Source organism: Opisthocomus hoazin, chromosome 16 (genome assembly GCF_030867145.1).
Source record: "Opisthocomus hoazin isolate bOpiHoa1 chromosome 16, bOpiHoa1.hap1, whole genome shotgun sequence".
In the NCBI taxonomy this organism is placed as follows: Eukaryota; Metazoa; Chordata; class Aves; order Opisthocomiformes; family Opisthocomidae; genus Opisthocomus; species Opisthocomus hoazin.
In genome coordinates this window covers 13,365,770-13,393,324 of record NC_134429.1, presented here as the reverse complement: position 1 = coordinate 13,393,324, position 27,555 = coordinate 13,365,770, and the positions used below count along the sequence as shown (strand labels likewise).

Here is a 27,555-nt window from a genome sequence, read left to right as displayed (position 1 = left end):
GAGTGACTGGCATGGACTTGAACAATTTAGTATAGCATGGGTTTGAAATTGAAGCACTTTCAGACACTGTGGATTGACAGCAGGGTAATTACTGTGTGCAGGGAGGGTGGAGAGAGGGTTTCAATAAAACACCCCCAAGCTAAAATGAATGCAGACTATTACAGACCTGAGACGGAATGACTCCCAAGTGTTTTAATTTGGGCTTCCACTCCTTGTCTCCCTTGCAGTCGTAATTTTGGCAACTGCCAGCAACATCCCTGAGATTCAACAGCATTTGCAGAGCAGGCAGCTGCTGAGATGATTATGTCAAATCAGCACGCTGTCCTCTCTTTTCCATGTCTAATGATTCTCACCCTTGGAGAAGTGGTTTAAAATGATGCATAACCCTTGGACTCATTGTGAGGCTGCTAACAGCAGTAGCTGTAGAGCAGGAGTTTGGGTGGGACGCTGTCATTCACCTTTCTTGCATGCATGCCCTGCAATTAACTCTAGAAATTATTCCACAGAGCCCTGCTATGGCTGGTTTGGGCCTGATCCAAAGTCCTTTTGAGACAATAGAAAATCTTGCAAGAGCTCTGGCTTAAGCTCGCTGGGGGCAGTAGAGAAGCTGAGCTTGTGTGAGTTCTTAATTTGAGTTTCTCAGACAGTCAGGTGACAAGAACGTATGAATCAAGACTTGCTTGGCATTTGTCTCCCTTGCTCTTGTTCAGACCTAATGGCCCCAAAGGCAGAACTGTCACTGACTGCACTGTGACTGGGAGATACTGGGAAGGAAGGGGAAAGTTGCGAAACGTAACCCAGTGATACTACCGCTCTGCAGCTGCTGTCATGCCCTTGAGACAGCGCAGAGCAGCATTAAAAAGCTTCGCTATACTCAGAAGTGGGTTGGACTTGTTGTATAAATGTTGCCCTGGGGTTTTATATCACACGCTGATCTTGCATTCCACACATTGGCATGTTATTTACTCAACAGCTTTACTTTGCACTGCAATTGCGAAGTCAGTAGTTGATCTAGCTGGTACATACATCAGGTTGTCTGATTCTTTTCACACTGCTGTGGCTGTGCAGCATATGCCTGTGCCGCTGCTCACGCTTTCTGCTTCACCTCTGTAACATCACAGTTTGATTCAGAAAGGATGAGTCTCGGTCATGGGCTCTTTCTGAAACTGCAATGTGAGCAATCAATCCACTAATCTTGTGACTGGATTTATAATAATTACATCAGTTTTCACTGACCTTAGACATTGAACTAATCCCACCAATTAGGAATCATCTGTTCTTTATATTCAGAGGTAATAGCAGACCAAAAGCTGAAAAAGCAAGAGCTGAAGTCAGTCTCCGTTTGGAATCCAAAAGCTCTGGCTTAAGATTCAGACTTGCCGTTTAAGTCTGTTTGTGTTTCACATCATTTGCAACACAGTCTTGCCCCAAACACTGCCCAGGATCCTGCAAGGATTCTGTGTGTAGTGTATGGGGCAATGAATACCTGCATCACCAAAGATAACGACCCCTGCAAAATTTTCTGTTTTCTTTCAATTGCACTGTTCCAAACAGATCTTGGCTCCTGTATTGGAAAGCAGTGTGGTATCAAAACCTGGCTTTGATAATGGCTCTGTGTGTGGTTTTCATCGGTGTCTCACAGACCAGGGTCTGAGAGCTCTGCAATTGACTGTGATCAATTAAGGCCTTTTTCCCTTTATGCTTCCACTAACAATAGCACTGGCAGCACCACCCACATTCTGCATCTGGGCTGAGGGAGGGGCTGCATTTCTCTCTGGGTTAACAAATTGCATCCTTGCTGCTGTAGTGTAGAGCTGGAGCCAAACCACCTTTATTTACTCCTGCCTTTTGGGCTAAGGCTGTAATCCTGTAAGCAGAAATCTAAATAGCTACAGCCAATCGAGTGGTAGGTTTTGCCTAAATGCTCCTTTACAAATTCCACCTTTAGTGTACCTTCTAGCAGTGCAGGTGTATGTGGGTCAGAACTAATATTGTATTCATAGCATAGCTCTGTAGTTATGACCGGGCATGCATATTAGAGGCATAAACTATTATACTAGCAGCATTTGAGTGAATACACAATGCAGGGTGACACTACAACAGAAACAGGAGTGCAAAATGGAGATTTGCCTACCTATGGCAACACAGGGAGGTTCAGAGAAGCAGCATGAAGAGGTTTGTGACCACAGCACGAGGATTAATACTTCTGTTCCTACAAATAGTGCTGTACATCTCCATGTTCTTGAATATGAAAGGTTTCAGAGCTGTCTCCCACCAGAAGCGTGGTATTGGATGTTAGCAGTAGAAAAGAACATCTTTACCAGCTAACACTACTCCCGTTTAACACAGGTAGACTGTGTTGACCCGATAGATCACTGAAGTCAGTAATTAAGTAGTAATATAAAGATGTTTTAAGCATCTGGATGGCTAGACCAGACAGAAGCTGACTGTTAGCTGCAATTTGAGTGAGGATACAGGGAAGCTTGGATCCCCAATTTTGGTAGGGAAATTTTTCTGCCAAGTGGCACAATTGCTGTGTGCGATTACCTGAAGTCATCAATACTACCTGCTGGCCAGCTCCCTTATAGGTCCTTCTGGCTCCTGCCACGTTCTTAGGTGCAGTTGAAGAAGCAGAAGAGTTGCACAAAGGGAATCTATCATATCTTTATTTACATATCATGGAAACACACATGCAACATGTCACAGGATTTACTACAATGGAACAGCCTGTCCCTATCTCCTGTTACCAAAAACCTTATTTTTGGCTCACTAGGAAAACTATCACTTCCCCAGAAAGCTCCTAAAAATGTCATTAAAAATAACAGACTTGGCAGTATAACTAAATGAGTGAGAGCTGCAGGCGGGGATGTCTTGCCACACCCTTGCAGAAACTACGTGGTTCTCTGGAAACAAGAAAGGAAGGAAGGAGTGGGACTGGATGCTCCCAAAGAAGACAGGTAGTAAGTGGCAGTGTGTAACAGCTAGGGAATGTCTGTCTGTAGCAGTGAACAAGGGAGAGAGCAAGAGCTCTGTCAGAGGGTCCCCTCTCACCTGGGCAGCCAGCTTCCTGCTGATCCGTTTCCCATCTTTGATTCCACATGGAGGCTACAAGCTTCCTATCCTCTAGGAACCTCTGATCCTTAAGGAGGGAGGATCTACCTTTCTTCTCAAACAATAGTTAAGGGGTAAAGTTTAGGCTCATATGCCCTTTGACCAGAACGATCTTTCATGTCTTGCCTCTATTGAGAGGAGGAAATGAAACTGCAGAGCCTACTTCTGCCAGGACCATCAGAACGGCAGTCATGATCATCTCTTACTAACCACGAGAGGGGGACCCAGCTCAATGGCAGGAATGCGCTGAGGGAAGGGAGGGGGAATGCAGTCCTGATACAGAAAAGTTTGATGCCACTATTTATAATTAACATGAGCTTCAGTCTTGTTGGAACCTGGCATGTTCAGAGCCTGCAGCTTCAGTCATTTGCTTGACCTTTTCCTCTAATTCCCATTGCTAGATAGAAACAGTTTGATCCCGCTCCCAACCATCCAGGTAGGAGTCCCACCCTCCTAAACATTAATGAATGATCCCTGCTCTCCGTTGACCGATTCGGGCTCCACGCAGCGCCCTTTCCTCCGGGTCACTCTTCGGTTCCGGTGGAATTTGGCATAACAGCGTAGCCCTATGGAAAAGACACGCATAAGTGAGCAGGAGGGACCAGGGCTCACTACAGCAGTAACATCAAACAATTAGCTCTTGGCCTCAGTTCATGACACAGCCTGCTGGACTGGGGACAGTCCCAGGACTGGGAAGCCTGGGCTGTGTCAATTGAGGTGGAGAGAAACGCCTCACATGGGCAGGGCATATTGCTTTCTGGGCTCTGCTATTTTGTGTGGCTCACTGGTCTGGTTTGGGGTTCATTGGCTCAGGCAGAAGGTTTCACTCGCTTCTTGAAATACCAATGAATTATCCTGATTGTTTTCAGCGATTTTATGGAAGCCCTGCTTGGCTTCCCCCTATTACTTCCCATTACTGTCTAAGTGATCGCTCCATTGGGAAATTACTATAGACTTAATGTGCAGCAGCAATGGCTAGGGAGGTCCCCTTGCTATTTATTTCCCTGAAGCTTCAGAAGAGGAGGGAAAAGACTTTGAAGTGTTATTACTGGGAGGTCTGATCCAAAGCTCACTGCCGGTCTCCGTCAGTTTCTCTGTTTTGGATGCTCGAAGTGCAGGGTCTGAAGGAAGCTATATGATATGGCGTTGATGAATACTGGAGGGGAAAAAAGGCATTTTATTTGTGAAAAACATGAGTACATATTCTGTCATGGCCGTGGAAGGCAATGGGAGCCTCTGGTTAGGGTAACTCATCAGTTTCTAGCACTGGCAGATTAATCTTTTGGTGTCTATTGTCTGACTTTGTTACACCAGAATGCGTAGCTAGTTGGGGCAGACAGGGTACAGCCTATGCGTAAATAATTCTCACAAAAGCCTGGATTTTCAGTAGCCCAGGATCTGGTCATTGCGGTTGTCAGGAGACGATTTGATCATTCTAGAAACTGCAGCTCTTTTTACTTCCAGAGCAGGCAGCAGATAGCAACAGTGCCAGCACTCCCAGAGTGGGAGAGGCTGGCGATTTATACCTTTTATAATGAAACAGCCCATGTACACAGTCCTTGAGTACTTGCACACGGGAGACCCAGCCGATGTCACAGGTCACCGAGCAGCCTTTAGGAGTGCGTGTCCCTGGGCTATGTTGAGACCAGCTACCTTGAAGTTGGGTTTCTGCCCCTCATTACCAATCCCCCCCAGGGCAGTCTGGCCTCCCAGAAGGAGAGCACGCAAGATCAGAGCTCTGCCTTATCCAAGTGTCTTGTCTATTTTATCTGGACCCTGGATCTCTGGGGATCTTTTTAATGCTACAGAGAATGCACATTTGGCATTAATTTATAACTAGCTTAAGCATAAAGCAGGGCTGGGGCAGCCCTCATTAGGCTTGCAGAAACACTTTTTTAGGCTAATCTGTCAGAACATGGTCTCTGGTGAGGAACTTCAAGTGTTACATGACACACCCAAGGTGAAGACATTTAACATTGCAACTCCAGGAAAGCAGTCTGTTTATCTGGGTAAAAAGTAGGTGAATGACCTGGTCAAAGTCACTAAGTACCCAACACAGCTCACGAACCTTGGCAACCAGAGTTTTGCTCTAGCAGACAAGACCCAGTGCCTGGAGCTGATCCTAAGCATGTTCAGACTAGAAGAAGGCTTTTCAACATCTTCATAATACAACTGTCTATTAAAGGCTTCAGTGGATTCTTCAGATATGGTTCTAAGAAACAAAAGTCTGTGTCCTGCCCACACCTACTAAATTGCTACATGTTCAGTTGAAATTAATTCAGGAAAGCCATATTAGGCATAAGGCCATGTAAAATAAGGATACTAGTCTGTTTTTATAACCTATGATACTTGAAAGCACCACTGAAGTGTTAATATATTGTGGCTTTTTCTGTTAGGTTTGTAAGTATCAGGATTTTTGCTTTCAGGAGGGAAAACAAGATATCCTAGATGACTCAGTGGTCACATTGTGAGTCGGTGGCAGGGAAAGGTTAAGAGCAGCAGAGCTTGGCTCCCATTTGCACACACAAAACACTATTCCGAGTCAGTGCAACCAACTATGAAGCCAGCTGGAAGGGGGAGAGCAAAGAGCCAAACTCACCTTCAGTGCACATACAGTCATCATAACATTTGTTGTTAAGGCCTCTATTGTGTGGTTTGCAGAGGTGTTCACGCAAGTCACAGCAAGAGCCTGCAACACAGGAACAAGGGTCAGCAGAGCTCATTTATCCCCTTCCCTTGCAGGGCTACTGACACCCATGACAGCTCCACGGTACAGACATCAACTGTTCCCGCAGCACGCCTAGAGAGCCTCTGCCCTTCCACCTCTGCATACCACTTTCTGTCAATATTAGAAATCAGGATCCTTGGGCTGAATTTCAAACACTCTCATGTTTGGAGAAGTGACTCTACCAAGCTGATCCTGACCTGGGAGGCAGTCAAGGTGATGATCACATGGCTCTCCTTCAGCTGTCATGGTTTCATTTCCACTGTTGGGGCTCTTACTGCGGCGTTTTTCTATGGAAAAAAAGCAGATGCTGATAGAAAATTTCATGCTGCTGTTTTTATTTTGGAGACTACATTGTTCCAGGGTAAAATCAGCCTCAAACATCAAGAGTTTGAACTCTAACCCTTCACAGTCTAATCTCCTCCCTATTTCTCAACCCTCCATCTATCATTTTTCCTCTGCCCTCAAATTATGCATCCAAAATGAGAAACATTCTGCAACTGAGCACAAAACACAATCAGCATTATGCTTTTTCTCTCTTTCCCAACCATTATAATTTCACATCTCTCAGCACATCTGTCAACACTAACCATGGGACGAGCCTTACAGAATAACTTTTGGGAAAGAGGACAGGGAGGTTTTAGCACCTTTCTTTTTAGCAGATGGCCACATTTCTGGTTTGAGATCCTCATAATCCGTCCAGTCAAAGAGTGCCATATCTAGGGTGGGCATCACATCCCCGTCTTGCCTGAGGCGGGCCTGCAAACCACAAGAAACCAGAGAGACAAGGGATTACACTTCTGTAGTGACACTGAAGTCTTTGCAATTTTTTCCAGTGCTTTTAGACCTTAAAAAGGCTTTGTGATTTCCCCCACCACCTCCCCACCCCGTCTTGTCCACTGGGGATTCTTGGCATCTCACTTTCAAAAGGGAAGAGCTTTGCCTTGCTGCAGCTGAAGCCAAGAGGGAAGCTTCCACTGCTTTTACATTAGAACAAAAGGCGAGCAAGGAGCATTAGGACATGCTGTCTCTCCAGACAAGTGCTCCTACTGCCTCTCTGGGCCTTGAAGCTGAATGAAGATGGCTAGCTAAGGGAGAGGTAGGGCAGGGAAGAGAAGTGACTAAATTAACTGCTTATGAAGAAGAGATGTTTAGATGTCTCCAAGACAGAGAGCTGCTTTTGAGGGAGGGCTTTGGTGTTAAGCAAGCACTTACCTCTAACTTAAAAAAAAAAAAAAGGAAACTGGACCTTATCTGCAGGAGATTTCTGTCTGCATCAGAGGTACAGTGCAGTTACCAGCTGTCTCTTTACCTGTGACCGTGGTGATGTGGCTGGAAGAACAGGAGGCTCTTCTGTGGAAACAGCTAGTTCCAGCGCAGTGATCAGAAGCATAGTGGGAGTCAGGCTTGTAGCTTCCTCTGCCTGGAGGTTTTGAAACTGTTCCTCGAAGCTTTCAGGTTTCTTGTACAGGGAGCTTGGCCCAGCATCAGGAGTCTTCCCTGCAGAGGGCAACAGGTACAGCAGCATTAGCTTTCTCATCCCTTTTCTTACTGTGTGCCATAGATCTGAGTCAAAGGAATTCAAATTTCATCCAGCCACTGGCCAGTGTTCTACCACCCTGAGCTGCTGTTTAGACCAGTGTAAAACAGTCGTGCTATTAAAGTGATAGATCAGGTCCAGAGTATGTGCATCTTGATTTTTACACACTTAAGTCATACATAATCACACTTTCTTGAAGATATGTCTGTCTCTAGCTTAAGAAGCAAAGGATTTCTTTGTATGGTCTCAAGAGTACAAAATGTACCTGTTTAAGCATTTTTAAGCCAATGGATTAAGTTGCTGCAAATACCTGTGAACACATTCGTATTTGATTTTAGTAGTGGGTTATTTCAATTTAGCTCAAGTCAGGACCTACCTAACTTGAAATAGGAGTATTTTCACAGCCTGATCCCTGCTTTTTCTAAGTATTAATTTAAATATAGACCTTAAGTTAAACCAAAGAAACAAAGCCTGCTTTGTAGTCTGCAAATATTGCTCCAAACCAGCTTTGTTGCATACTCTTCTATATTGCTTAACACGAGTTGTTTAGTCCCCTGAGAAGACAATAGAGCTCTTCCTACTGACACAGGGAGAAGTGATAGCTGGAACTCAGGGATACTGACACCCAGCTTGTCAAATGGTGTAGATTGACACAAATTGCCTGGCTTTAATAGAACTAAAGATTTACCACACTGAGCATACCATACAACAGAGACACGCACCCACAACTTGACCTGCAAAGGAAAGCAGTCCCAGTCAAAAACAAGCAACATTTTGAAGTAATTTGTGCAATTTCACATATGCAAAAATGTATATTTTTTTTAGTTCAGCATAAATATAGAATAATACAAGCTCTGATGAGAAGAAACTGATGTTGAAGTGCAGGTTTTGTGTTATTTCTAGTTATGGTCATATTTTGAAGTCAGTGGAGAGATTAAGCATGGCTTGGAATGTTTGTTCCTAAATTGAACTATTTGCTAAAAAAGCAAAAAATGAAAGCAAGCCACCCCAAAACAACCCCTCAAGTCCTCAGAACTTTCAGAGCTCCCTCTCTAAGGCAAAGCAGGTCATTTTCACAAAATTGCAGCCAGCAGTAAAAACCTCTGGTTCTGGAGTTCCCCTTTTTTCTTGTGCCTCTTGTTTGGCAGATTTCTCCCCAGAGCAGGCATGCATCTCACTCCCTCCCCACACCCATGTGGCTCAACCACAGCTGCATCTTCTTGCCCCCACACGTGACACTCATTTCCAGGGACCCAACAGCCTCAGCTTCACTTGGAGCTCAAATACCTCTGTGGTGTTTCAGCCTGTCCCTGCGGTTGTGTCGCCGATGCTCTCGGTTCTGCTTCTTTGCTCTCTCAGACCCAGGGGACTGGTTCTCCCTCTCAGGGTGTGGGAACTCAAAACCCAGGAACACATCCTTATTCTGTTTCAGGGCTGCTGGCTGTCCCTCTGCTGCCAGCTCTTCCACAGCTGGAGCTCCGCTACCTGTTCTGACGGCTTCTTCCCCAGCTGGCTGCCCTCTGGGTGGCATGGCATGGACCCTCTCCTTCTTGGCCAAGCCATGCTTGTGGTGGTGGCCACTTCTGGGCTGCTGCAGCCACATCTCTTGGTTTTGAAGATGGTTGTTGCTCTCTGGGACATTTTTGAGCTTTGTGCCAGGGTCCAGGGAGACTGCAAGACTGATGTCAGAAAGAACCAGCACGCACAGGAAAAGGAAAGGAGAGAGGAAGGTGGAAGAAGTTGCCATAATCCTGGATGCTCTGCCTCACCTGCAATTAAAAAAAAAAAAGAAAAAGAAAAAATAAGCAACAAACTTCTAGGAACTGTAAAGGCAAGCAATATTCAGACCTAGGACACTTAGATGAAAATAGTTATGGTGTCCAGAGCTGGAAGTGATGTTTTTTTTCCTCCTTAGTTACCTCCTCCTCTCCCAGCCCTGGTTACAGCAGCTGAGACACACGTGCAGGGCCTGCAGGGCTGAGAGGTCCCAGTTTCATGTGCAAATGAGGGCCATCAATCAGTAGGACATTTCCCTTTGATTCCTGACTAGCCCCCCTACCCTCCCATTCACAGCCCACCATCTGAGGGGCTGGGGAGGCTGGCTCCGGCGGGCCACAGCTCCGGAGCCGCCCGCACAGCACGGGCTGTCGGGCCAGGGCTGCCGGGTTGGCATCCTCGGCCTGGCTGGCACTGGCCCCTTCTCACAGCTGGTTTCCTTGCAGGGAAGATGTCAAGATGAACAGAACTGGAGGCAGATGGTGGCCTCGCAGGACCAGCAACAGCCCTGAGCAGCTCGAGGAAGACAGGCGCACACACACACATACTGCTTCAGGGTGGCTGAAACTGGTCAAGGGAGGAAAAAACACTGGAAAGTTTGTGCTGATACCTCACAGTGTAGCAGAGAAACAAATCTGCTGTCGGGAGAACAGAGGATGCTAGTGTAAAGATCAAGGGGCAGGCTTGTCCCACTTTCCCTCCTTGACCCTGCACAGGTCACTTCACCTCACCCCGCCAGGTGAGGCTGTCACTGCGAGGGTAATTTAAGTCCAAAGAACACGGAGACTGAGTCCCTCAGCACAGTGGCTGCAGACTATTCTCATTCATTCTGCTTCACTGTAGTATTTTTGAGGGTCTTCCTTTGTCCCTGTGTTTGTGTTTTAAGACAGTGGCTTTGGGACATTGCACAAACTGGAGATTTCTCTAATGAAGTCATTCTCCCCTGTCCTTCCCTACAAAAAGGGGAAAGGGATTTTCAGCATTTCCAGTGCAGCCTTTCACTTTGGGGTAGCTTCCTCAGAGTCTCCCTCTCAATCTGGGCAGCAAGAAGGAATGCTTAAAGCCAGAGTTCCCTGTGACACTGACTGTCAGAAAGCCAGGCCTATCCTTACATTTGAGAAATACTGTCAGAAAGTTACAGCCACAGCTCTTCACTCAACCTCGCCCCCATCTCTCCTGCACCCCAGCCCCTAGCTGTGCCTGATTTCCATCTGTCTGTTCATCTGGTGAACCACTTTGCTGCATAATTACAGTGGCTTGTACTCCCTCCTCCAGGTGCTTTGCTGCTTGACCAGCCATTGTCACCTGTGAAGGGCAGCAGGTAACATCCTTTGAGGCCCATCTCAGTGCCTTTTTGTGGAGCTGACAGGAGACACCCTAAGAATAGCCTTGGTTCTTCCTTTCCTCTTTTCTTTCAACCTATGAAACTGATGTGGAGTGTTTTGAGTCAGTGAAACCTGTCTTCATCCTCTTAACTGAAAAGCTTGCTTGCTTGTTCACCAGCCAATTCTGCCTTTCCAAAATTCAGCTCTGTTACTGCTCAGAGCCTCAGAGCAAATTTTCAAGACCTGCCCCAGAAAGAGGTAGGTGGCACAGGGGCCTTCTCTTTAATGCCATTTCTGAAAATCAGGTCTTTCTACTGGCTACAAAGGACTGCTCCTTGAGGACTCATTTAGGAGGTGCTGCGTAGTTCATTTGCTGGTGGTATAACACTATGAAATAGTATTTTATTGGCAATTACCTGGGACAAAGGAAAACCAGATTGACAGCTAAATCTGGTAACAAAGCACTTGAAGTCCTCCTTCAAAACCAATGGAACAAATGGCAACCAAGCAAAACCCAAGCTCTGCATCCATGGTCTTTGCTTTTTTCCTAGGATTTTCTCTTTAAGAACCAGAGCAAACCAGCTGGATCAAGGCATCACTCAGAACAACTCAAAGAGCTAGAAACAGCATCTTACCTTTTCATCTGTAGGCAAAATACCAAGAGGAGAGAACAAGTGCAAAGAGAATGCAAGGCAGGTGTCTCCAGTCTCACTCACACAGACATGAGCCCTTTGATGGTGAACCCAGCAGGCACATTAGCTGCAGATTCTGGCTTTCAGCAGGAGCTAGAAAGCAGCTAAATGCTGCAGGGCAGCTAAACAGAAGGTCTGCTTCAAAGTGTAGCGGGCATTTATTTAAGCTGCCCAGCTGTCTTGTTGGCATGACACAGGACGAAAGTGCAGCTAGAGCGCACAGGCTGCCTCATCTCTGCACTGGCTGAGAGGGCAGGCGAATGTGCTGTGTTACTGTGTCACTGGGAACCTTGCATTAATAATGCAGATAAATACCTGTACTGTGCTGTTGTCAGGGGAGATCTGAGCTGTTGGTCAAACTGAAACAGTGCATGGACAAATTTTTTTCCTTGGGTTAATGCAACACTGCTCTGCTAGAGGCACAGAAGTCCCAGCCTTCTCTTAATCACTTGTTTCCATGCCCTGATCTATCTTTAACTTCAGAAACCTCTTCTTACCTTCTTCATTTTTCTCACCTTACAAAAGCCGTAAAATTCATGCTTCCAAAAGGCAGCTAGGTAACACAACAGCATCCCTAGTTCTCTCAGTGCTCAGGTCCTCAATGTCTGAACACTAAAGTAAACTTCACTCTCTCCTCTGTCAGGGCCACTGTCTGCAAAAGAAGAGTGTGCTAGCTGCGGGCTTGCTGATGTAGGCGACAGCGATGTTCTCACACTGCTGATGCATCTGTTCTGCAAAGGGTGAAATTGTGCCCTGAGACATAGGCCAGGCAGAAAGAATTCTGGCCTTGGAAGGAGATGCCTTTCCTACATTGCTCAAAAACAAACACACAAGTCACAAGTCCAGAATTCATCCTCTTCTTACAGTTCAAATGTTAATAAAGGAAATAGCTGAAGTAGCTGCCCAGTTAAGGTGCCCCTGTAGTTCTTCACAACACCAAACCTACATTCTCCTTACTCCACCCAATGCCTTGCACTTCCTTATATACCCTCAGGACTACAAGCCACCTGCTTCTCGAGGTAGCAAATCTGCCTACTAACAAGAAAATGTGCAAAGCAAAGATAAGGCCTTAGAGCTACCCAGGGTGCAGGCTGAGGGCTGATGAGTGAGTTGCAGTGCTGTCTCTCAGCCTCTATTTCTGATCCATTTTGGGTTAGTAATGGATGGTCTCAATCCTGTAAGGGAAATTGGGGGGTTTTTTGCATGTTGGGTAACTTTCCCTGCGGGCAGTCTCTGTCACTGGAATCACTGGTACAATTGCTATTACTCTGCTCTCTGTTTGTAATTGTGCAAGGCAGCCATGGGCTGAGTAGGTACACAGAAACTCAGGCGTGTTTTCCCTCTGTAGATACAGTTATGTCACCTTGGCTCTGAAATAGGCTTGAAACTGCCCCTGTTGCATTTGTTTTGTATTTGACAAAGCAGGAACATCAGATCATCTACGTTCATTCACATATCTGACTTAAAACATGATACAGGGCAGTCCTAGTTTTAATTTTTCACATATGTTCTTCATGTCACAGCCAAGAGGAACAAAACTTTTGAACCAAGAAATAGAGAATATCAAGATCCTTTATCACCCCAGCCCACAAATATTGCAGTTTGTATGCTCAAGGGCTGAACCAAGCTAGACCCAAGCATGTGCTCTGGGCCACATTTCTCTTTGGCTCTGATAAGCTCAGACTTTGGCAGGAGTGCGTAAAGATTTCCTGGACTCCAAACAATCGCAAGCTGCAGCAACAGACAAGTGTATGTGCATCTGCATGGGTATTGTGTGTATGTGCGTGTGTGGCAGGGGTGCTAGACAATAAACCCAGCTTCGTGTGCCAGGCTCCCTGTAAATAAGAAGCCACAGGGTGATGGATGGGCTTGGGCAGGCCTGGAGCAGAACGGATGGGCTAGGCGCTATGGTAGCTGACATGCAGAGAGCTGGCTGGAGCCAGGAGGATGGCATTGTGCGGATAAATGAGATTTCATTTCCCTGCTGGGTCTCTTTCCATCTGTTTTTCTGTTTCTGGAAGCAAATGCTGGGAAGCTTCGTACACAATCTGCCAAGAGACCTTCCCATTTCAAAGGGATCTCTCTCAGGTTTCTAGGGTTCCCAAAAGCAGACAGGTAATCTTATACGCACCCTTCTCTTTTCCTCCGCGTGGCAAAAGTAGTAACATTTTTCTTCTCTCCAGCATTTCTTGCACACTCACTTTGCAAAGAATATTTTTCTTGCTGCTGGCTCAGACATCCTTGGGATGACAGAGCAGCAGAGTCCCCTGCTCACAGATCTCCAGTCCTCTTGGGTCCCTCTTTGGAGCTGCCCTCCTGCTTTCTTAGGTTTCCTGTACCCTTTGACACCTTTCCTCCCTGCCTTGCCTTTCATATTTATCTGACTCCACAGTTTCCTTGTCCCTCATGACCGTGTTTGGTGTGAGAGATTTCCCCTCTGCAGATACTTAGCCTAGGCTACTTGAATCCCACCAGCACCCTTTGAAACACCTGCTCTCCTTTTGCTTGGGTTGTTTTCTCTGACTTTCTGCCATCACCAAACAGCACTCCACTGTAGAAAGGGCCAAATTCACTAATACACCAGTTGCACTAGTGGCACAAGAGCCAGACATAGAGATTCAGGCTTGCAGGAGGTTGACTAGTAGCTGTAGCCGCCCCTGTGCTTCCACAAAGCATCCTCCTGGGGCAACTCATATCCAGTGACCACGTGAAATGTGGCTCACTCAACACTGGTTGAAGGGCTGGAGCCGGGACTCTGTTTCTGCTGACCTGCTGGCCCAGGCAGTCCCTTCCCCTGACCGGCCAGCTCTGGCTGACAGGCTTCTGATGGCAGAAGTGGCTTGTTCACGCGGCACGGCCCAGGAAATACCCTCTCCTGCAGCCCAGACCTGTGAGTGAGCTGGCAGTTTTGTACTTGTCACTAGGTCTTTGCTAAGCTCCAGCTCTGATGAACACCAGACACCTTGCAAAGCCTTCTAGTCACTCCATGCCTCTCACTGTCAGCCACAGCCCTGCCACCCTTTCTCCTGTGCCTTCCCTGCCAAGCACAGAGAGCTTCCCTGCTCGCAGTGCCAGTGCCCGAGCAGAGAGGGTGCAGCACCGACACCGTCCAGGGACAGAGCAGCCCAGAAAGCCACTGCATTTGAAGGGGAAGAGGGGCACATGAATGAATATGCAGTACCCTCTGCTCTGCTTCCCTCTGGGACTTCACGGAGTGGCTGACGCAGCCATCATAGGCGACCTGCTCTCAAACAGAGTCTACTCTACCCAATAATGAGATTAAAATAGCAATGAGTCTGAGATTAGCATCCAAGATATAGTCGCTTGCTGTCAGCACGGCAGCGAAGGCTCCCCAGTTTAAAGCACAAAGCCTAGTGACAAATGAGACACAATCAATAGCAAAGGTCATTGCTCTCCCGCCTGGAGAGCACCCACCAGTGTGAGAGGGAAGAATGGGGGCAGATTTGGCCCGATCTTCACTGCGGGGAGCACTGGATGTGTCCTGACTGGCAGAACAGTTCGGCTGTGCTTTCAACATTTTTCCTTGCATGTCATTCTCGCTTTGAACCAAAACATGTAGGATTAATGCCTGCTTCTGCAAGGGAGAGGAGGTGGGAATACAAAACCATTTCCATTAAACCCTCTGGCTGACGGAAGACTTCAGGTGTGAATTGGATAAATGTCACTTAAATCCTACATGATGAATTACTAGCTGTAATAAGCCATTAACTGATGCCAAATTGATTTAATTCAGCAACGAGATCCCACTTTTATCAACAGAGGAAGAGCAGAGAATAACCCGTGGGTACTCGGAGCACGGCGGCGCGCGGCTCCGCACACACAATGCCTCGGTGGGAGAAGCGTCCTTCGCCCCTCGGCCACTTCCCCGGCAGCTCTGGCTCAGAGCCAGGCCGTACCCTTGGGGTGCCCGAGGGGCTCGCCGGCCAGAGGCCCGGTGCCGCTCTCCGGGAGGGCTCTGCTGCCGGGGAAGGGGCGGGAGCTGGCGGTAGCCCCGAGAGTAGCCGGGACTTGCAGTCGGGTGGTGGGGAGGCAGCCCCGCGGCCCCCGCCGCACCCCCGCCAGGTGCCCGCATCGCGCTGCCGGCCGGCAGAACCGCGGCGGGAGCGCCGGAGCCCGCTCCCCGGCGCGGGTGAGGGCAGGGCCGGCTGAGGGCACCGGCGCTCTCCGGGCTCGGAGCTCGGCTCCCGGCGCTGAGCCGAGCCGCCGCGACCCGGGGCACCGCGCAGCGAGCTCGTCCCGGCGGCGGCAGCGCTGGGGGTCCCTGCCAGCCCCGGCCTTTGTCTGCTGCGGGCGCACAGAAAGCGGGACAGAGCCCCCCGCTCCTCCCCAGTCCCCGCCACAGCCAAGGGAAAGCAGCTCGGGGGAGCGCACCCCGCCGCCCCCCCCCCCCCCGGGCCGGGTGCGGGGTGAGCGCGGCGCGGCGGCGGTGCCTACCTGTGCGCAGCTCCGGTCCGCGCCGAGCCCGGCGGGCGGGGAGGGGAGGCAGGTCTGCCGGCGGGCCGGGGGTGTTCAGACCCGGGAGCGGGGGGAGGAGGAGGAGGAGACAGGGGGAAGGCAGTGGGGGAATGCGGGGAGGAACCGGGGACGCCGGGAATCCCGGGGGACTGGGGTGCATGGTGCGGGGGGGAGGTGCGGCGGGGAGGGGCGGAGGGGCTCCGGGGCTCCGCGGGGCGGGCGGCGGGAGCGGCCCCTGCCCCGGGCGGGGACGGGGCAGACAAAGGACGCGGACAAAGGCGGCCCGGCCCGGGGAGGGGGGGGAGGAGAGGGGCGGCCGGTCCCCGCTCACCTGCCCGGCACGTCGGGGCGGGCACGGCGGCCGCGCTCCCCGCAGGGCCTCCGCCTTACGGTAACGGGGCGGGAAGCCCGGCACCTAGCCCCGCCGCACCGGAGGGAGCTGCGGCCGCGGCGCCGGCCGGGAGCCCGCGGGGGGCGCGGGGTAGCGCCGGGGACCGGCCCCCGCCGCCCCGCGCGCGCTCCTCCCGCCGCCGGGGGGCGCCCGGCACGCCCGCTGCTCTGACGTCACACGCCCGCGCCGCCGCCCGGCCAGCCGCGCTGGGCGCCGCGCGCCGGCGGCCGTGAGGGGCGGCGGAGCGGTACGGGGCGGGCGGGGCCCGGCGGGCCGCGTCTGGCGGTGAGGGGCTCCGGCGGTCCCCCGGGCGGGGGATCGGGGGGTCCCTGACTCGGGAGGGCGCGGCGCGGGGCCGGGTGGCGGGGGCTCGGGAGCGCGGGCGGGCAGCGGCTGGCGGCTGGGGTGCCCGCGCCGTCCCCGTGGCCTGCGCTCCATCCACCGGAGGAGCGGGCGTGCGGAGCGCAGCGGCGGGGGAGCGCTCGGTGACTGCCCGCTCCCCGCTCTGCGGCCGCGGAGCGAGCAGGGCGCGGCCCAGCCGGAGCCGGGGGCCTGTGCCGGTGCTGCGGGGCTGGCGCGGGAGCCCGCGGAACGGGCCTGGGCACCGCGGGGACGGTGGGCTGCAGTACAGCCCTGCCTGCTCTGCTTCCCTCCGCTGGGGTTTCCCTGCTGAGGGACTGCGAGCGTCCAGAAAACACCCCAAAGGGAGCGCAGGCTTCCTTGATCCTGATGCCTGCTCCTCCTTGCTTCCCTTGGCCACCCCTCCGCGCTGTTACGCGGGAAGGCGGGACGGCTGTTTGTGGAAGCTGACCTCGGACGTAGAGGACAGCAGATTCAAATGAGCAGCTGCAGGGCTGTTAACTGCAGCACCGCTCCAATCAGTGACTCCAAACCTGCAGCTGAGCGGGTGTTAAAGGTGTGATGGTTAGGTCTAACCTTGTGACTGCGCTGAAGGGTGGGTCTCTTGGGATGCTGTTGCCTCACTGCGGCCTCGGTTTAAGAAAGGGGGATGTTTGGGTGACAGTGTGAACCTGAACTTCTAAAATCACAGATTCTTTCTGCTACTCTGATATAGGTCTGTTGTACAAATTTGCGAGTCACTGCAGCTGAGGTGCTAGAGAGATGCTTAAGTATCTTAATTCTGTTTATTGTAGCAGATCACTAATATTCCAGGGAGTCTTTGTATACAATGGTAAGATTCTGATTTAAAAAGGGAGAGGAGAGTAGCTCCCTAGTTAGTGAATGCTGAAGTAATTCTTGGTAGGTCTGAAAAACATGGTTGTTGGCAGCTGAAACAGCTTGAAAATCAGTGGCTAAGCAACTGATTGGAGTGTGGGGGGCTTTATCAGAGGGCTGTGTAAGACGCCTGGGTGGAGGTGGAGCTACAGTGCTCCTGGAGGCATTTACAGATACTGTCTAGGAACAACAGTGCTGCTGTTAGTGGTTAGAGTTTGCATGCATGGATTAAAACAATGAAACGGATTAAAATTTGTAATAGAAAATTCTGTACACTGTAGTATAAAGTGCGTGAGGCATGGACTCCACTATGTAAGGAAAGCTGTTGGAAAGTTGAGCCTTGGTGTCTGCTGTTGGAGTGTTGGCACGTGGTATTCAGTTTGGCTGTCTAATGTGCTGCCCTTTGCAATCGTCACAGATTTCAGGCTCCCCAGGGAAGTGGTCATGGCACCAAGACTGTTGGAGTTCAAGGAGCACCTGGATGAAGCTCTTAGTCAAATGGTTTAGTTTTAGGTAGTCCTGCGAGGAGCAGGAAGTTGAACTCTATGGTCCTCATGGGTCCCATCCAACTCAAGATATTCCGTGCGACAAATTCCATGTTAACTTAGTTACGCAGCTGTGCAGGGTTTGGTGTCCTTGGGACTGGGGAGACACCCTGCAGCTGTTGGTGATGGGCAGCAGATGAGTACCTGTGCTGTGCAGTGCCAACGGAGGATGCAGATCGTGGCCTGAACAAGCTGTGTTTCATGGTGAGGTAGTGAGAATAAACTCACAAAACTGAAAGTTCTTGTGTTATAGGAGGGTATAGAGGTTAGAAAAGAAAAGGTGTATGTTCTGGGGTGTTACAAGAACATTTGTGTGGCTTTTAAAAAAAACCACAGTGTTCCTTGTGCTACTAAGAAGTGGCTGTCTGAAATTCCCTGTGGCTTAGGAATCTGCATTCTCCAGTCCTAGTAAAATGCCTCAAAAAGGGAGGGAGACAGTGAAGAAGTGTGAACTGGACAGATTTTCACTCTTTTTTTTTTAATAAAACCAGGAATTAAATTGTGAGTAATCTGTCAGTCCGAGGTGTGAGCCAGAACACAGCAATGATGCTGCCTGTGGCTTTTGCACTGCTGGTGATTTCTGACGTGTTGTTGGTTATGGCTCAGCCCTTCCACAGCAGGCCCTGCGGATTTGCCGTGGCAGCGTTCATGCGCTTGTGATGAAGCGCAGAGGACAGTTCGTCGGGTCTGAGCTCAGCAGCGCAGGGGAAGTGGACGGCTCCAGGGGCTGATTATATTAATAATACAGGAGCCAGAGGATAAACATTCTTGTGATTACTTCCAGGTTCTGGGAAAGATGACCACTCTCACACGTCAGGACCTGAACTTTGGGCAAGGTAATGCGTTGTGCTATGCTGCAAACGGGTGTGCTTGCCAGGCTGCTTGTTGGCACATGAGCTTGTGGATTGCTGTTGGAGGGTTGCTCTGTCCCTAAACTTCCTGCAGCTAAGGGGAAGCAGGTGAAATTTATGCAGGGAAAAATACCTTAGAAAAACCCCCATTGCTATGAGTATACGTATTGCTCTGCATGCTTCCCCTCCCTGCTTACTTCGGCATCCTTTACTTTTGCTTTTCAGTTGTTGCAGATGTTCTTTCAGAATTTCTGGAAGTCGCTGTTCACCTCATCTTATATGTCAGAGAAGTTTACCCTATTGGGATCTTTCAGAAGAGGAAAAAATACAATGTACCTGTCCAGGTAGGACATCTTCCTGGAAACTGACAGCCACGTGGACAAGTGAAATAGCAGGGATCAGTCAGCACTCACCAGAACAAACTAAATAACTTCCAGAGTTTGTTGTAATGTGCAAACTCATTTTTTAAGAGAACTTAGTTCCTGTCAAAAGCGAAAACAGCCCTGTAGCTGAGGAGACAGCAGTGTTCATGGAACAAGCAGATCATGGACAGCAGTAGTAGAAGGCTTCCCCAGTTATGTGCAGTAAGGTAACATGAAAGCATGCTTCCTAGGAAGAGAGATGGTTGGAATATGCTATTCCCAGTATGCTGTTGTGGGTCTGTATTCTCCACATACTGCAGCTGTGTGAGTAGTGACCTGCCTCAGCTAATTAACCCTTCCATGAAAGAATTACTGGGTTGAATGGGCAACTTAGTGGTGGTAAGTTCTGTCTGAAGTGTGACTCAAGTGCCTTGTAACACATTGGGGCTTCCGTTTAAATCTTCCCATTTAGCATTGTCCTGGTTCACATCAGAACACAGCTCTGACTGTTCACTGTGTTTGCTGCAGATGTCCTGCCACCCGGAGCTGAACCAGTACATCCAGGACACGCTGCACTGTGTAAAGCCGCTGCTCGAGAAGGTGAGATCATACTGGGGACCTGGGCAGAAGTACAGCAAGTGATTTTGAGAGAAAGTAAGAGAACATAAATACTGTCTTCACTGCAAAATTTATTTATAAATTTACCATATACAATATACTAGCTGATAAAGTTACTAACAAAAATAAAAGTAACATCCATACCCTTTACTTGCAGTTAAGGCCCAGCCTTGCTGCTGATCACTGGCATGTAGTTGCATCCAATACAGGCACACGAGGATATACAGCTATATATCTTCAGTTACATCATCCTACGCTTTAACATTCTGCTTTTGGATACGTTTAGGTTTAAGCACCTATCTGCCAGAACAGTTTGAATGCTTTGCTGTAAGCCAGCAAGCAAAGGTAGGCTTGAGCTCTAGGTTGAGAGAGAAAGATGTGACCATAAGAAACATTTTGGGGTGCAAGATGCTGTCAGGTTTTGCATTCTCTGCTCTTTACAGACAACCTAATGCACACAGAGAATGAAAACAGGTCAGTTTTACATTGCAGTAGTACAAAGCTGCTATATATTAGGCTAACAGTCTAAGCATATCTTAACTTCCTCATCATTGTCCAGCCTGAGGGATGCAATGAGACAGCATACATCTCCTCCTTTGTTCCAGAACAGTATCTAGAGAGATGTACTATTTAGCGCACTTCATCTCCCTAGGCCTTTGCAATAAGCTGTCAGTTTAACAGCTAGCAAGAAATGGCTTTGCAAAATCATTTTTTCTGATCAGTAGGAATAACCGGGCAGCGTTGGCTTTGGATAAGTGCTGGTGCTGCGAGTCACAGCAAATAAGCATACTGTCACTGTGTCAGAAGTATGTGAAGCACACTGGCTGGGGGAAGAAGACAGCTTGTTTTACGAAGGAATTTTTCCATCTCTGTTGTTGCAGAACGATGTGGAGAAGGTTGTAGTGGTAATCCTGGATAAAGAGCACCACCCGGTGGAGAGATTTGTCTTTGAGATCACCCAGCCACCGCTTCTTTCTATTAGGTGAAGTTCCCATTGCTGTTTGTCCATGGCATCCAACTCCCGCCTCTGCAGGGGTGGTTCTGGAAGCAGCTCCAGGCCCCGGTGCTGTGCTGCATGCCAGTAACAGCTGCTGTCTCCTCAACAGTTCAGAGTCCCTGCTGTCCCACGTGGAGCAGTTACTGCGTGCCTTCATCCTCAAGATCAGTGTGTGCGATGCTGTGCTTGACAACAACCCCCCAGGTAAGCATGTCCCTACAGCCTGATAGCACAGCCTTGCTTGGCTTGAGACAAGAGGTGGTGTCTGATCGATCCTCTGTTAGTTGTCCCCTGATCTGGAGCCCACCATTCCTCTTGCAGGCTGCACCTTCACAGTTCTGGTTCACACACGGGAGGCTGCCACACGGAACATGGAGAAGATCCAGGTGATAAAGGTGAGGGATATCTTTGGCTACCTGATGGCGTGTGAGCAAGCTGCAGAGCAAAGACTGGAAATTACAGAGTTTTGGCATCTCAGAGGTTAAGGCTGCTAGATATATTGAACACGAACATTAGCTTCACAACTTTGCTTTGAATGGTTAAAGTGCTGTATGCTGATGAGGTGACCGAGCACGTTCACCACACACCAGACACAATTGCAGACAATAGCTGCTTCAGTGCCTGAATTCGGTTGCAGCAATACTTACTGCTTGATGGCTCTCAGTCACTTAAAAGTACTCTGACATAGAGGGTAGGTATTTGAATTTCAGTAATAAAATACCTTGCTCTTATCCCACATCCACTATGTGTGGATGACTGATTCTTTATAAATACCAAGGAAGACCAAGATTGAACTAACTAGTAGGTTTGGGTGCACAAATACATTTGATCTTGCAGGAAAGTGTGTGCAGATCACTTAATACAAGTTGTTTTTTTTTTTTTTTTTGTTAAGAATCACTTCTTTGGTACAGGGAAACTTTTTTCTTCGAGCCAAGTTATTGTGGGTGTCCTAAGGCACAATAAATAAAGCTAGTGAAGTATGAAGTTGTTTCAAAATGGAAGACTGCTCTGTACTGCTTAGTAATGGAAACTAGTAGTGTAGTCGGTCAACTTTAAACTTGCAAGGCAGGACAGAAATCCATGCCCTGAGCAATTTGGAGTTGCAGATAAATGCTGGTGTAACAAATATAATGTGGTAGCTCAGGACAGGTAAGAGTCTATCTTTTAGAGCAATAAGATGTCACTTTGGCATAAGTGTGTTAACACTATACTTTAATGCTGTAATTAGAGATGATTACACCAAGTCTTAGGGCTGAGCGTGCAAGTGTTACGTTTTGCTGTTAAGAAGGGTTCGAGTTACCTGTTCCTACCCTCAGCGCTGGATCTCTCATTCACTTAATGCTGACCTAGTGCTAGAGCTCACCGTAGAGTCTGCCAGCCTCTCTGCACATAAAGCACCTTGCGTTCCTGCCCCTAGGACTTCCCATGGATCCTCGCTGATGAACAAGACGTGCACATGCATGACCCCCGGCTTATTCCCCTGAAAACCATGACATCGGATATCTTAAAGGTGAGCAGAGCATTCCGACCCAGGAGATGGCTGAAACTGCCTGTAGCTCTAAGCTGTGGCTACTCCGATGCCAGCTCTGCAGCTTCCTGTAGGGTAACAATTACGGTACTGCTGCGCAGCGTTATTGCTTAGTCTTGCAGATGCCTGTGCCAGTAATCAAAACAAGGCAGGACTCCTCATAATGAAATAGGAAACCTGGGTATGGGGGCAGGTACAGACTCTTCCTGTTTAGCCTGCTGCAGAGTTTCCCATTCACCTACCTGCATATCAAACTGAAACGATGCTTGTTGCTCTCCTCCAGATGCAGCTTTATGTAGAAGAACGAGCCCACAAAGGCACCTGACTTCCAATCTTCCTTGCCTTCAAGCCTCATCTGATCTTCCAGCGGAATACAGTATCTCACAGACCATACCTTGATAACCGTCTCTTCGGCTGGCCTTCCGGGTGAATGTAGAGCAGCTGCTGCCTCTCTGTTTCAAGTGCTCTTACCACTGTACATAGAACTGACTTGGAATGTGGAGCCAGAGCCTGTTCCCACGTACACTCACGCGTGATAGTGAGTATAGGCTTTGCTACGGTGCATCCCTGGGGGCAGGGGCAGGACACAGCCGACTGCAGCACGCGGTCAGCGCTTTGTACCAATCCACTTCTCGCCTTAACAGGGCATCGCCATTGCACTGGCAGTGATACACAGCAATCTGTTCTATGCTCCGATAGAGCAATGGACTCGGACTAAGGGTGAGTGAGGCCTTACGTAGTGTTTGTCCACTGTGACTGTCCCAAGTAGTCTTCAATAAATACTAAGTTTTACCCCAGTTGCATTAGGCTGAGTTCTTTCCAAACCAGCCTCCCCCCTTAAGTGAGGAAGTATTTTTATTTTGTGTGGAGCTTTGTAGCTTACATGGAGCTTCTGCCAGCTTTCCACAAATTTTCTGGAACATATGTGGGACCTGTCAGTTCCTAAGAGAGGCGGCACAGCCTTGGTCTCTCCCCTTTCCACAGGAGAGCTTTCACTCACGAGTGGCAATAGCAAGGTAGAATTTGTCTGTCCAGCAAGGACACCTGCCAAACGTCCTACTCCTAACAGAACAGAGACGAGGGAAACGCTGTTGGTCCTACACCTACCAAAGGAGATGGAGGAAGGCCTTACTCTTGGCTCTGTGCGTACAGGGGTAGCAGACATGGTTCACAGTATTTGAGCTGAGCTTGTTGGTCAGACAATTTGGTAAGACAGCCAGCGTAGTACCTCCCTGCTTCCTCCAAGTAGAAAGTGCAAGAATGCCACAGATCCAGGTTGTGCGCTGCTTTAACATTTTATATAGGGTTAGACTTCAGTACAAACCAGGTGGTTTGGTAGTACAAACGTAGCATGGAAAAAGCCCAGCACAATCCAAAGGCACTTACGGTGTAAGGCAGCCACCTTAAGGGATTCCTTATCTCCTCTTTCTCTGTTTATTCAAACAATGCTGGGCTGTATTTGGACATTTTGATCATACACACTTACAGAAAAGGTAAAGTACCAGTGACACAGCATTTATGAAAAAGGGCTGACAGTTTCCTTATGCTACGAGAAGTCTGATGTGAAAAATACATGTTTCTATACATTAGTAAACTGAAACAGGAAAATACCATACAAAACAAGTCTCTGTAGCAGAGCCCTTGAGGACAGCATTGATAATCTGCCATGAAACATTTTAGCCTTACCTTTCCTAAGTTGCATAAACAAACAAGAAAGGGTTTCTATTTAAGACTCGGGTTTGGCTGTAGCACAAGAACATATTAACTAGAAAAGACAGATGCCATATTTAATTGTCCTAGTCTTCCTCCTGTGGAAGGGCACTAGTAATTGCAGTAACATCCACGGTACAGGAGGATGAAGGGTGAAGACAGAAGTCCTTCCAAAGGGACATTCTGCTCTGAACAAGGAGAACTAGCTGCTTGTGTCTGAGATCAGCTGTGCAAGACAAAGCCAGGACACTCACCCAGAGAGTACAGACAAATAAGTGCACCTGAGACCACCCGCTTACAGTCCTGAGGTAAAAGCAAACACTTATACTGCGCCTTCATAACAGTGTCGAGGGCCCGATGGTGATGCTGCTGTTTGTCACTCGGATCCCGTACCAGCCTGCCCAGAACTGGGTGTCTTGGCCTCCATGCTGAAACCAGATGTACCGAACTCCAGCTGGGTAATTCTGGAAGGTGTGAGAAATCTGGAGAGAAAGAAGAAAAGTCCTCTTAATTTGTCTAAATAAACCATCACTGACCTGGCAGCTCAGACTACAGTATGTGAGTCTTGGTCTCAGGAAAGGCTCATTCTGAGATCTCTTTCACTGGAAGTGCAGCATACCCCTTTTTGAGGGATGGGAGAAAAGCCCCTCATTCAGCCTTTTGCCCTGAAAATCCTCTCCAAGCCAAACATTACACTTGGTTCTTGGGTACATTTGTCATCTAAGCAACAATGTAATGGGCAATCTGCAGCCCATCAAACCAGTTAAACATGTTCAGCGCTTTAAGAAAAGTAATGCCTGCAATACTTTAAATGACATCCATGCAGTAAAACAAAGCTTTTTGATCCAATAAAACCAAGAACTGTGCTCTTGAAACTTAGTTATTTAGTCACAAACTTAAGTGAAAACCAGAAACGATTAAAGAGACAGAGCTAAAAGAATAACACAGAGACCCAAGGGATACTCTTTAAGCAACCCTGGGCACCTTCAAACCGAACCTCGCTCTTCCACGGCACTGCTGCTTCTTCGGCATCGCCAACAGCAAGGACTGCCTGGCTCACATTTTGTCTGGAGCAGAGGAGGGAGGTCTGCTTGGGGCTTTTGGCCAGCTAAGACTTACAAGACTCAAATATCACAATACTGATGTAGAGCTCCTGCCCCCAGGGCTGCTGCTTACCTCTCTCCACATTGCATCGCTCCACTGCTCTATAACCACGGGCTCAGGGTGGAACTCCTCGAGGACGATGTAATCTTCAGAAAGGAGCCTCACTGTAATTTCATAGCGACACCCGCAGTCAAATCTGGCAGCATACCTAGGGAGGAAGGGAGTAATCGAGGAGCAGGGTTGTATGTACAGCGTTCGCTTTTCTTTAGTGTCCAAAAAGAGTCTCCAAGGGGATCCCGGTGTGCGGAGGAAAATGAATGTCACCCCCATAGCTATGAAGAGCTTATAGAACTTGCAGCTATCTTGCTCTTCACAGGATTGCCACCTCCTTACAGCCCACTGAATAAACTCAGATTTAGCTTATGCTTTGCTCAAGAACTACAGCTCCCAAAAGATAACTCATTTTATAGCAGGAAAAGCTTCAGAGGCCTAGCTTATCTCTAGGCCAATGCCAGAGATTCTAGTTTTCAGTGCATACGCTTACCAGTCCTTCACTACAATTTCAGGCCTTTTCTCATCCATCAACTGATTCCAGTATCCTTCTTTCTGCAGGGTAATGAGTTGAGACTTAAAGCATGGCCTGCAACAGAAATAGAAACAGTTACAACTTCACAAACCACATCTGGTCCCTCTCAGTGCCCACACTTTCCCCCACAGCTTGGCTCTCACCAAAAGCCCACCCAGACCCCACAGGCCCGCGAGGCTGGCCTGGCTAAGGCACAACTTCTTCCGTAGCCAGAACTAGACAAGGAAGTGAACTGATGCGCTTCAGTCCCAGATAAAAGCAATAGTTACCTACAAGCTGGATTAAGAGGGGTCCGTGCTTGCACAGCATATATTGGTAACAGGAAACTACTGCTTAACGTACGTAAGAGCAGCTAATCCTCTTCTGCTGACAGCTTTTATTGCCAGCTGTTAACATGACAAACACAGCTACCACTCTTAGAGGTTACACAGCTTCGACCCTGTCAGGTAGGCACAGCTGATCAGCTTGCCAAGCCTTAACCTTTGCCCACCACCTTTGGTAGAACAGAAGCAGAGTTCCCACGTGGATTATTGCGACCATAAATGTCACAGGAAATTCCTGGTAGGGACAGGGAAACATAGCAGATGCTGTGATTAATTCTCTCAGGAGCACACCGGTCTCTTCAGGCCAACTAGTATGAAAGGTTAATTAAGCACCTTCCTTTTCCCACCCAAGGTGCAGTGACCTGCCTCAAGCCTTCTGGCCATAGTGCCTTTGCAGACAGGAGGAAGCAGGTCTCCCAGCTCCACATTCCTGGAATCCAGTTCTTACCCATATGAAGTGACAAAGTATTTGTGGACTTTGGGGTCTGGCATCTCTCTTCCGTGAACCCCAGGCAGATCCTCAATCTTCCATTTATCTCCGTCATTATTGTCAAGTTTCCAGTGCTTAAAGTTCTCTAAAAACACAGATATCAAAGATGAGTATTAGGGCCTCACTTCAGTTTCCAGCAGCATGTCTGCTTTTGTTAAATACTCAGCTACAGCACAATACCAGGAACCTACTTGGGTGAGTGTCTGGAAACCCTGTGTTTTTCCTGCCGCTGGAAGTGACGGCTGTCTCTGCGTTGCCAGTACTTTTAACGTGGCTGTCACCAGCTAGCACCACAGGTAGCAACTTTCTGACCACATCAGAAACTCAGAAGCAGTAACCAAGCAGAATTACTGTAGTCATGTTAGTCAAGTCTTTGACAAGAAAAATTCTCCAACTGCCTGAGACACATGGAAGCTTCGTTACCATGTTGTACTCACTATGCAAATTAACCATCACTGTCCGCAGCGCTGGGGCTTTAGTGACTCCGGAGATTTTTCTGGTTGCAACCACAGACAAGTACTTACTAATACTTTGTCTACCCATGGTAGTTCTGCTGTGTATTACGTTCACTCGTGGATCGGGCCCAGCAGAGATCCACCAGTAGCTGGACAGTCATGTCCCCCCCTGCCCCACCCAGCAGTGGTTGAGTAATGCAGGACACTGACTTACTGCGACTGTTAGGAAACCCTCAGCCCGCTATGAGTCATGAGACAAACCTTCAGCGCAGGGGTTTTTGACCAAGTTTCTCTTCAGGCTGCAGAGCATGTAGAAGACCCTCCAGTCAGAGACGGTTCTGTCCAAGCTGTGTGCGTAAAACCCGTCCCGCTGGCACTTGCGCTTCCAGAGGGTGGCCAGGCCCACCACGTACCGCCACTGGGCGCAGACCAGCCGGCAGGCGCCCAGCAGGTCCCGCGCCGGCAGCAGCGACAGCAGCTCTATCAGCACGTCTTCGGGGAGGTCGCCGATGGCTGTCATCACAGACCGGCCGCTCCGGCCACGGCCGCAGGCGGCGCGAGGCCCCCGGGCACCGGCAGCGGAGCGCTGCGGGAAGCAAGCGCGGCCGGTACCCCGTTACCGGCGGAGCTCCGGCCCAGGCTGCCGGGCCGCGGCCCCCGGCCCCCGGACACGGATGTGAGGCGGCGGCGGCCCTTCCGCAGCGGGCGGGGCGG

At 49.1% G+C, this 27,555-nt stretch overlaps 3 protein-coding genes across 6 annotated transcripts; 1 reads left to right on the top strand and 2 right to left on the bottom strand.

Annotated features, from left to right (window-relative positions):
* Positions 1-2,650: 2,650 nt before the first annotated feature.
* DRAXIN (dorsal inhibitory axon guidance protein) lies at positions 2,651-16,123 on the bottom strand. Of its 2 annotated transcripts, XM_075437524.1 has the most exons (8): positions 15,625-16,123; positions 8,664-9,145; positions 7,149-7,336; positions 6,484-6,595; positions 6,037-6,126; positions 5,711-5,800; positions 4,161-4,267; positions 3,589-3,677 (listed from the first exon to the last, which is right to left on the bottom strand). In XM_075437524.1, the coding sequence occupies exons 2-7, from the start codon at positions 9,121-9,123 to the stop codon at positions 4,197-4,199; spliced, it is 1,011 nt and encodes a 336-aa protein (XP_075293639.1). In that variant the 5' UTR covers positions 9,124-9,145; positions 15,625-16,123; the 3' UTR covers positions 3,589-3,677; positions 4,161-4,196. The 2 variants fall into 2 exon arrangements, with proteins under 2 accessions (XP_075293638.1, XP_075293639.1); XM_075437523.1 differs by lacking the exon at positions 4,161-4,267 and having other exon boundaries at positions 2,651-3,677; positions 15,625-16,120.
* A 102-nt stretch (positions 16,124-16,225) lies between these two features.
* Positions 16,226-22,965, top strand: MAD2L2 (mitotic arrest deficient 2 like 2). Of its 3 annotated transcripts, XR_012765670.1 has the most exons (10): positions 16,226-16,283; positions 18,602-18,653; positions 18,894-19,012; positions 19,559-19,630; positions 20,530-20,630; positions 20,755-20,849; positions 20,967-21,040; positions 22,063-22,155; positions 22,457-22,711; positions 22,818-22,965. XR_012765670.1 is itself a non-coding variant. In XM_075437147.1 (9 exons), the coding sequence occupies exons 2-9, from the start codon at positions 18,614-18,616 to the stop codon at positions 22,496-22,498; spliced, it is 636 nt and encodes a 211-aa protein (XP_075293262.1). In that variant the 5' UTR covers positions 16,226-16,283; positions 18,602-18,613; the 3' UTR covers positions 22,499-22,965. The 3 variants fall into 3 exon arrangements, 2 of the variants coding, with proteins under 2 accessions (XP_075293262.1, XP_075293263.1); XM_075437147.1 differs by having other exon boundaries at positions 22,457-22,965; XM_075437148.1 differs by having other exon boundaries at positions 16,241-16,321; positions 22,457-22,965.
* A 1,162-nt stretch (positions 22,966-24,127) lies between these two features.
* On the bottom strand, positions 24,128-27,516 carry LOC104333050 (F-box only protein 6). The gene is made up of 5 exons (XM_009938517.2): positions 27,103-27,516; positions 26,345-26,471; positions 25,532-25,627; positions 25,060-25,195; positions 24,128-24,365 (listed from the first exon to the last, which is right to left on the bottom strand). Exons 1-5 carry the CDS (start codon positions 27,359-27,361, stop codon positions 24,219-24,221), a joined length of 765 nt encoding a protein of 254 aa, XP_009936819.2. The 5' UTR covers positions 27,362-27,516; the 3' UTR covers positions 24,128-24,218.
* Positions 27,517-27,555: the final 39 nt, after the last annotated feature.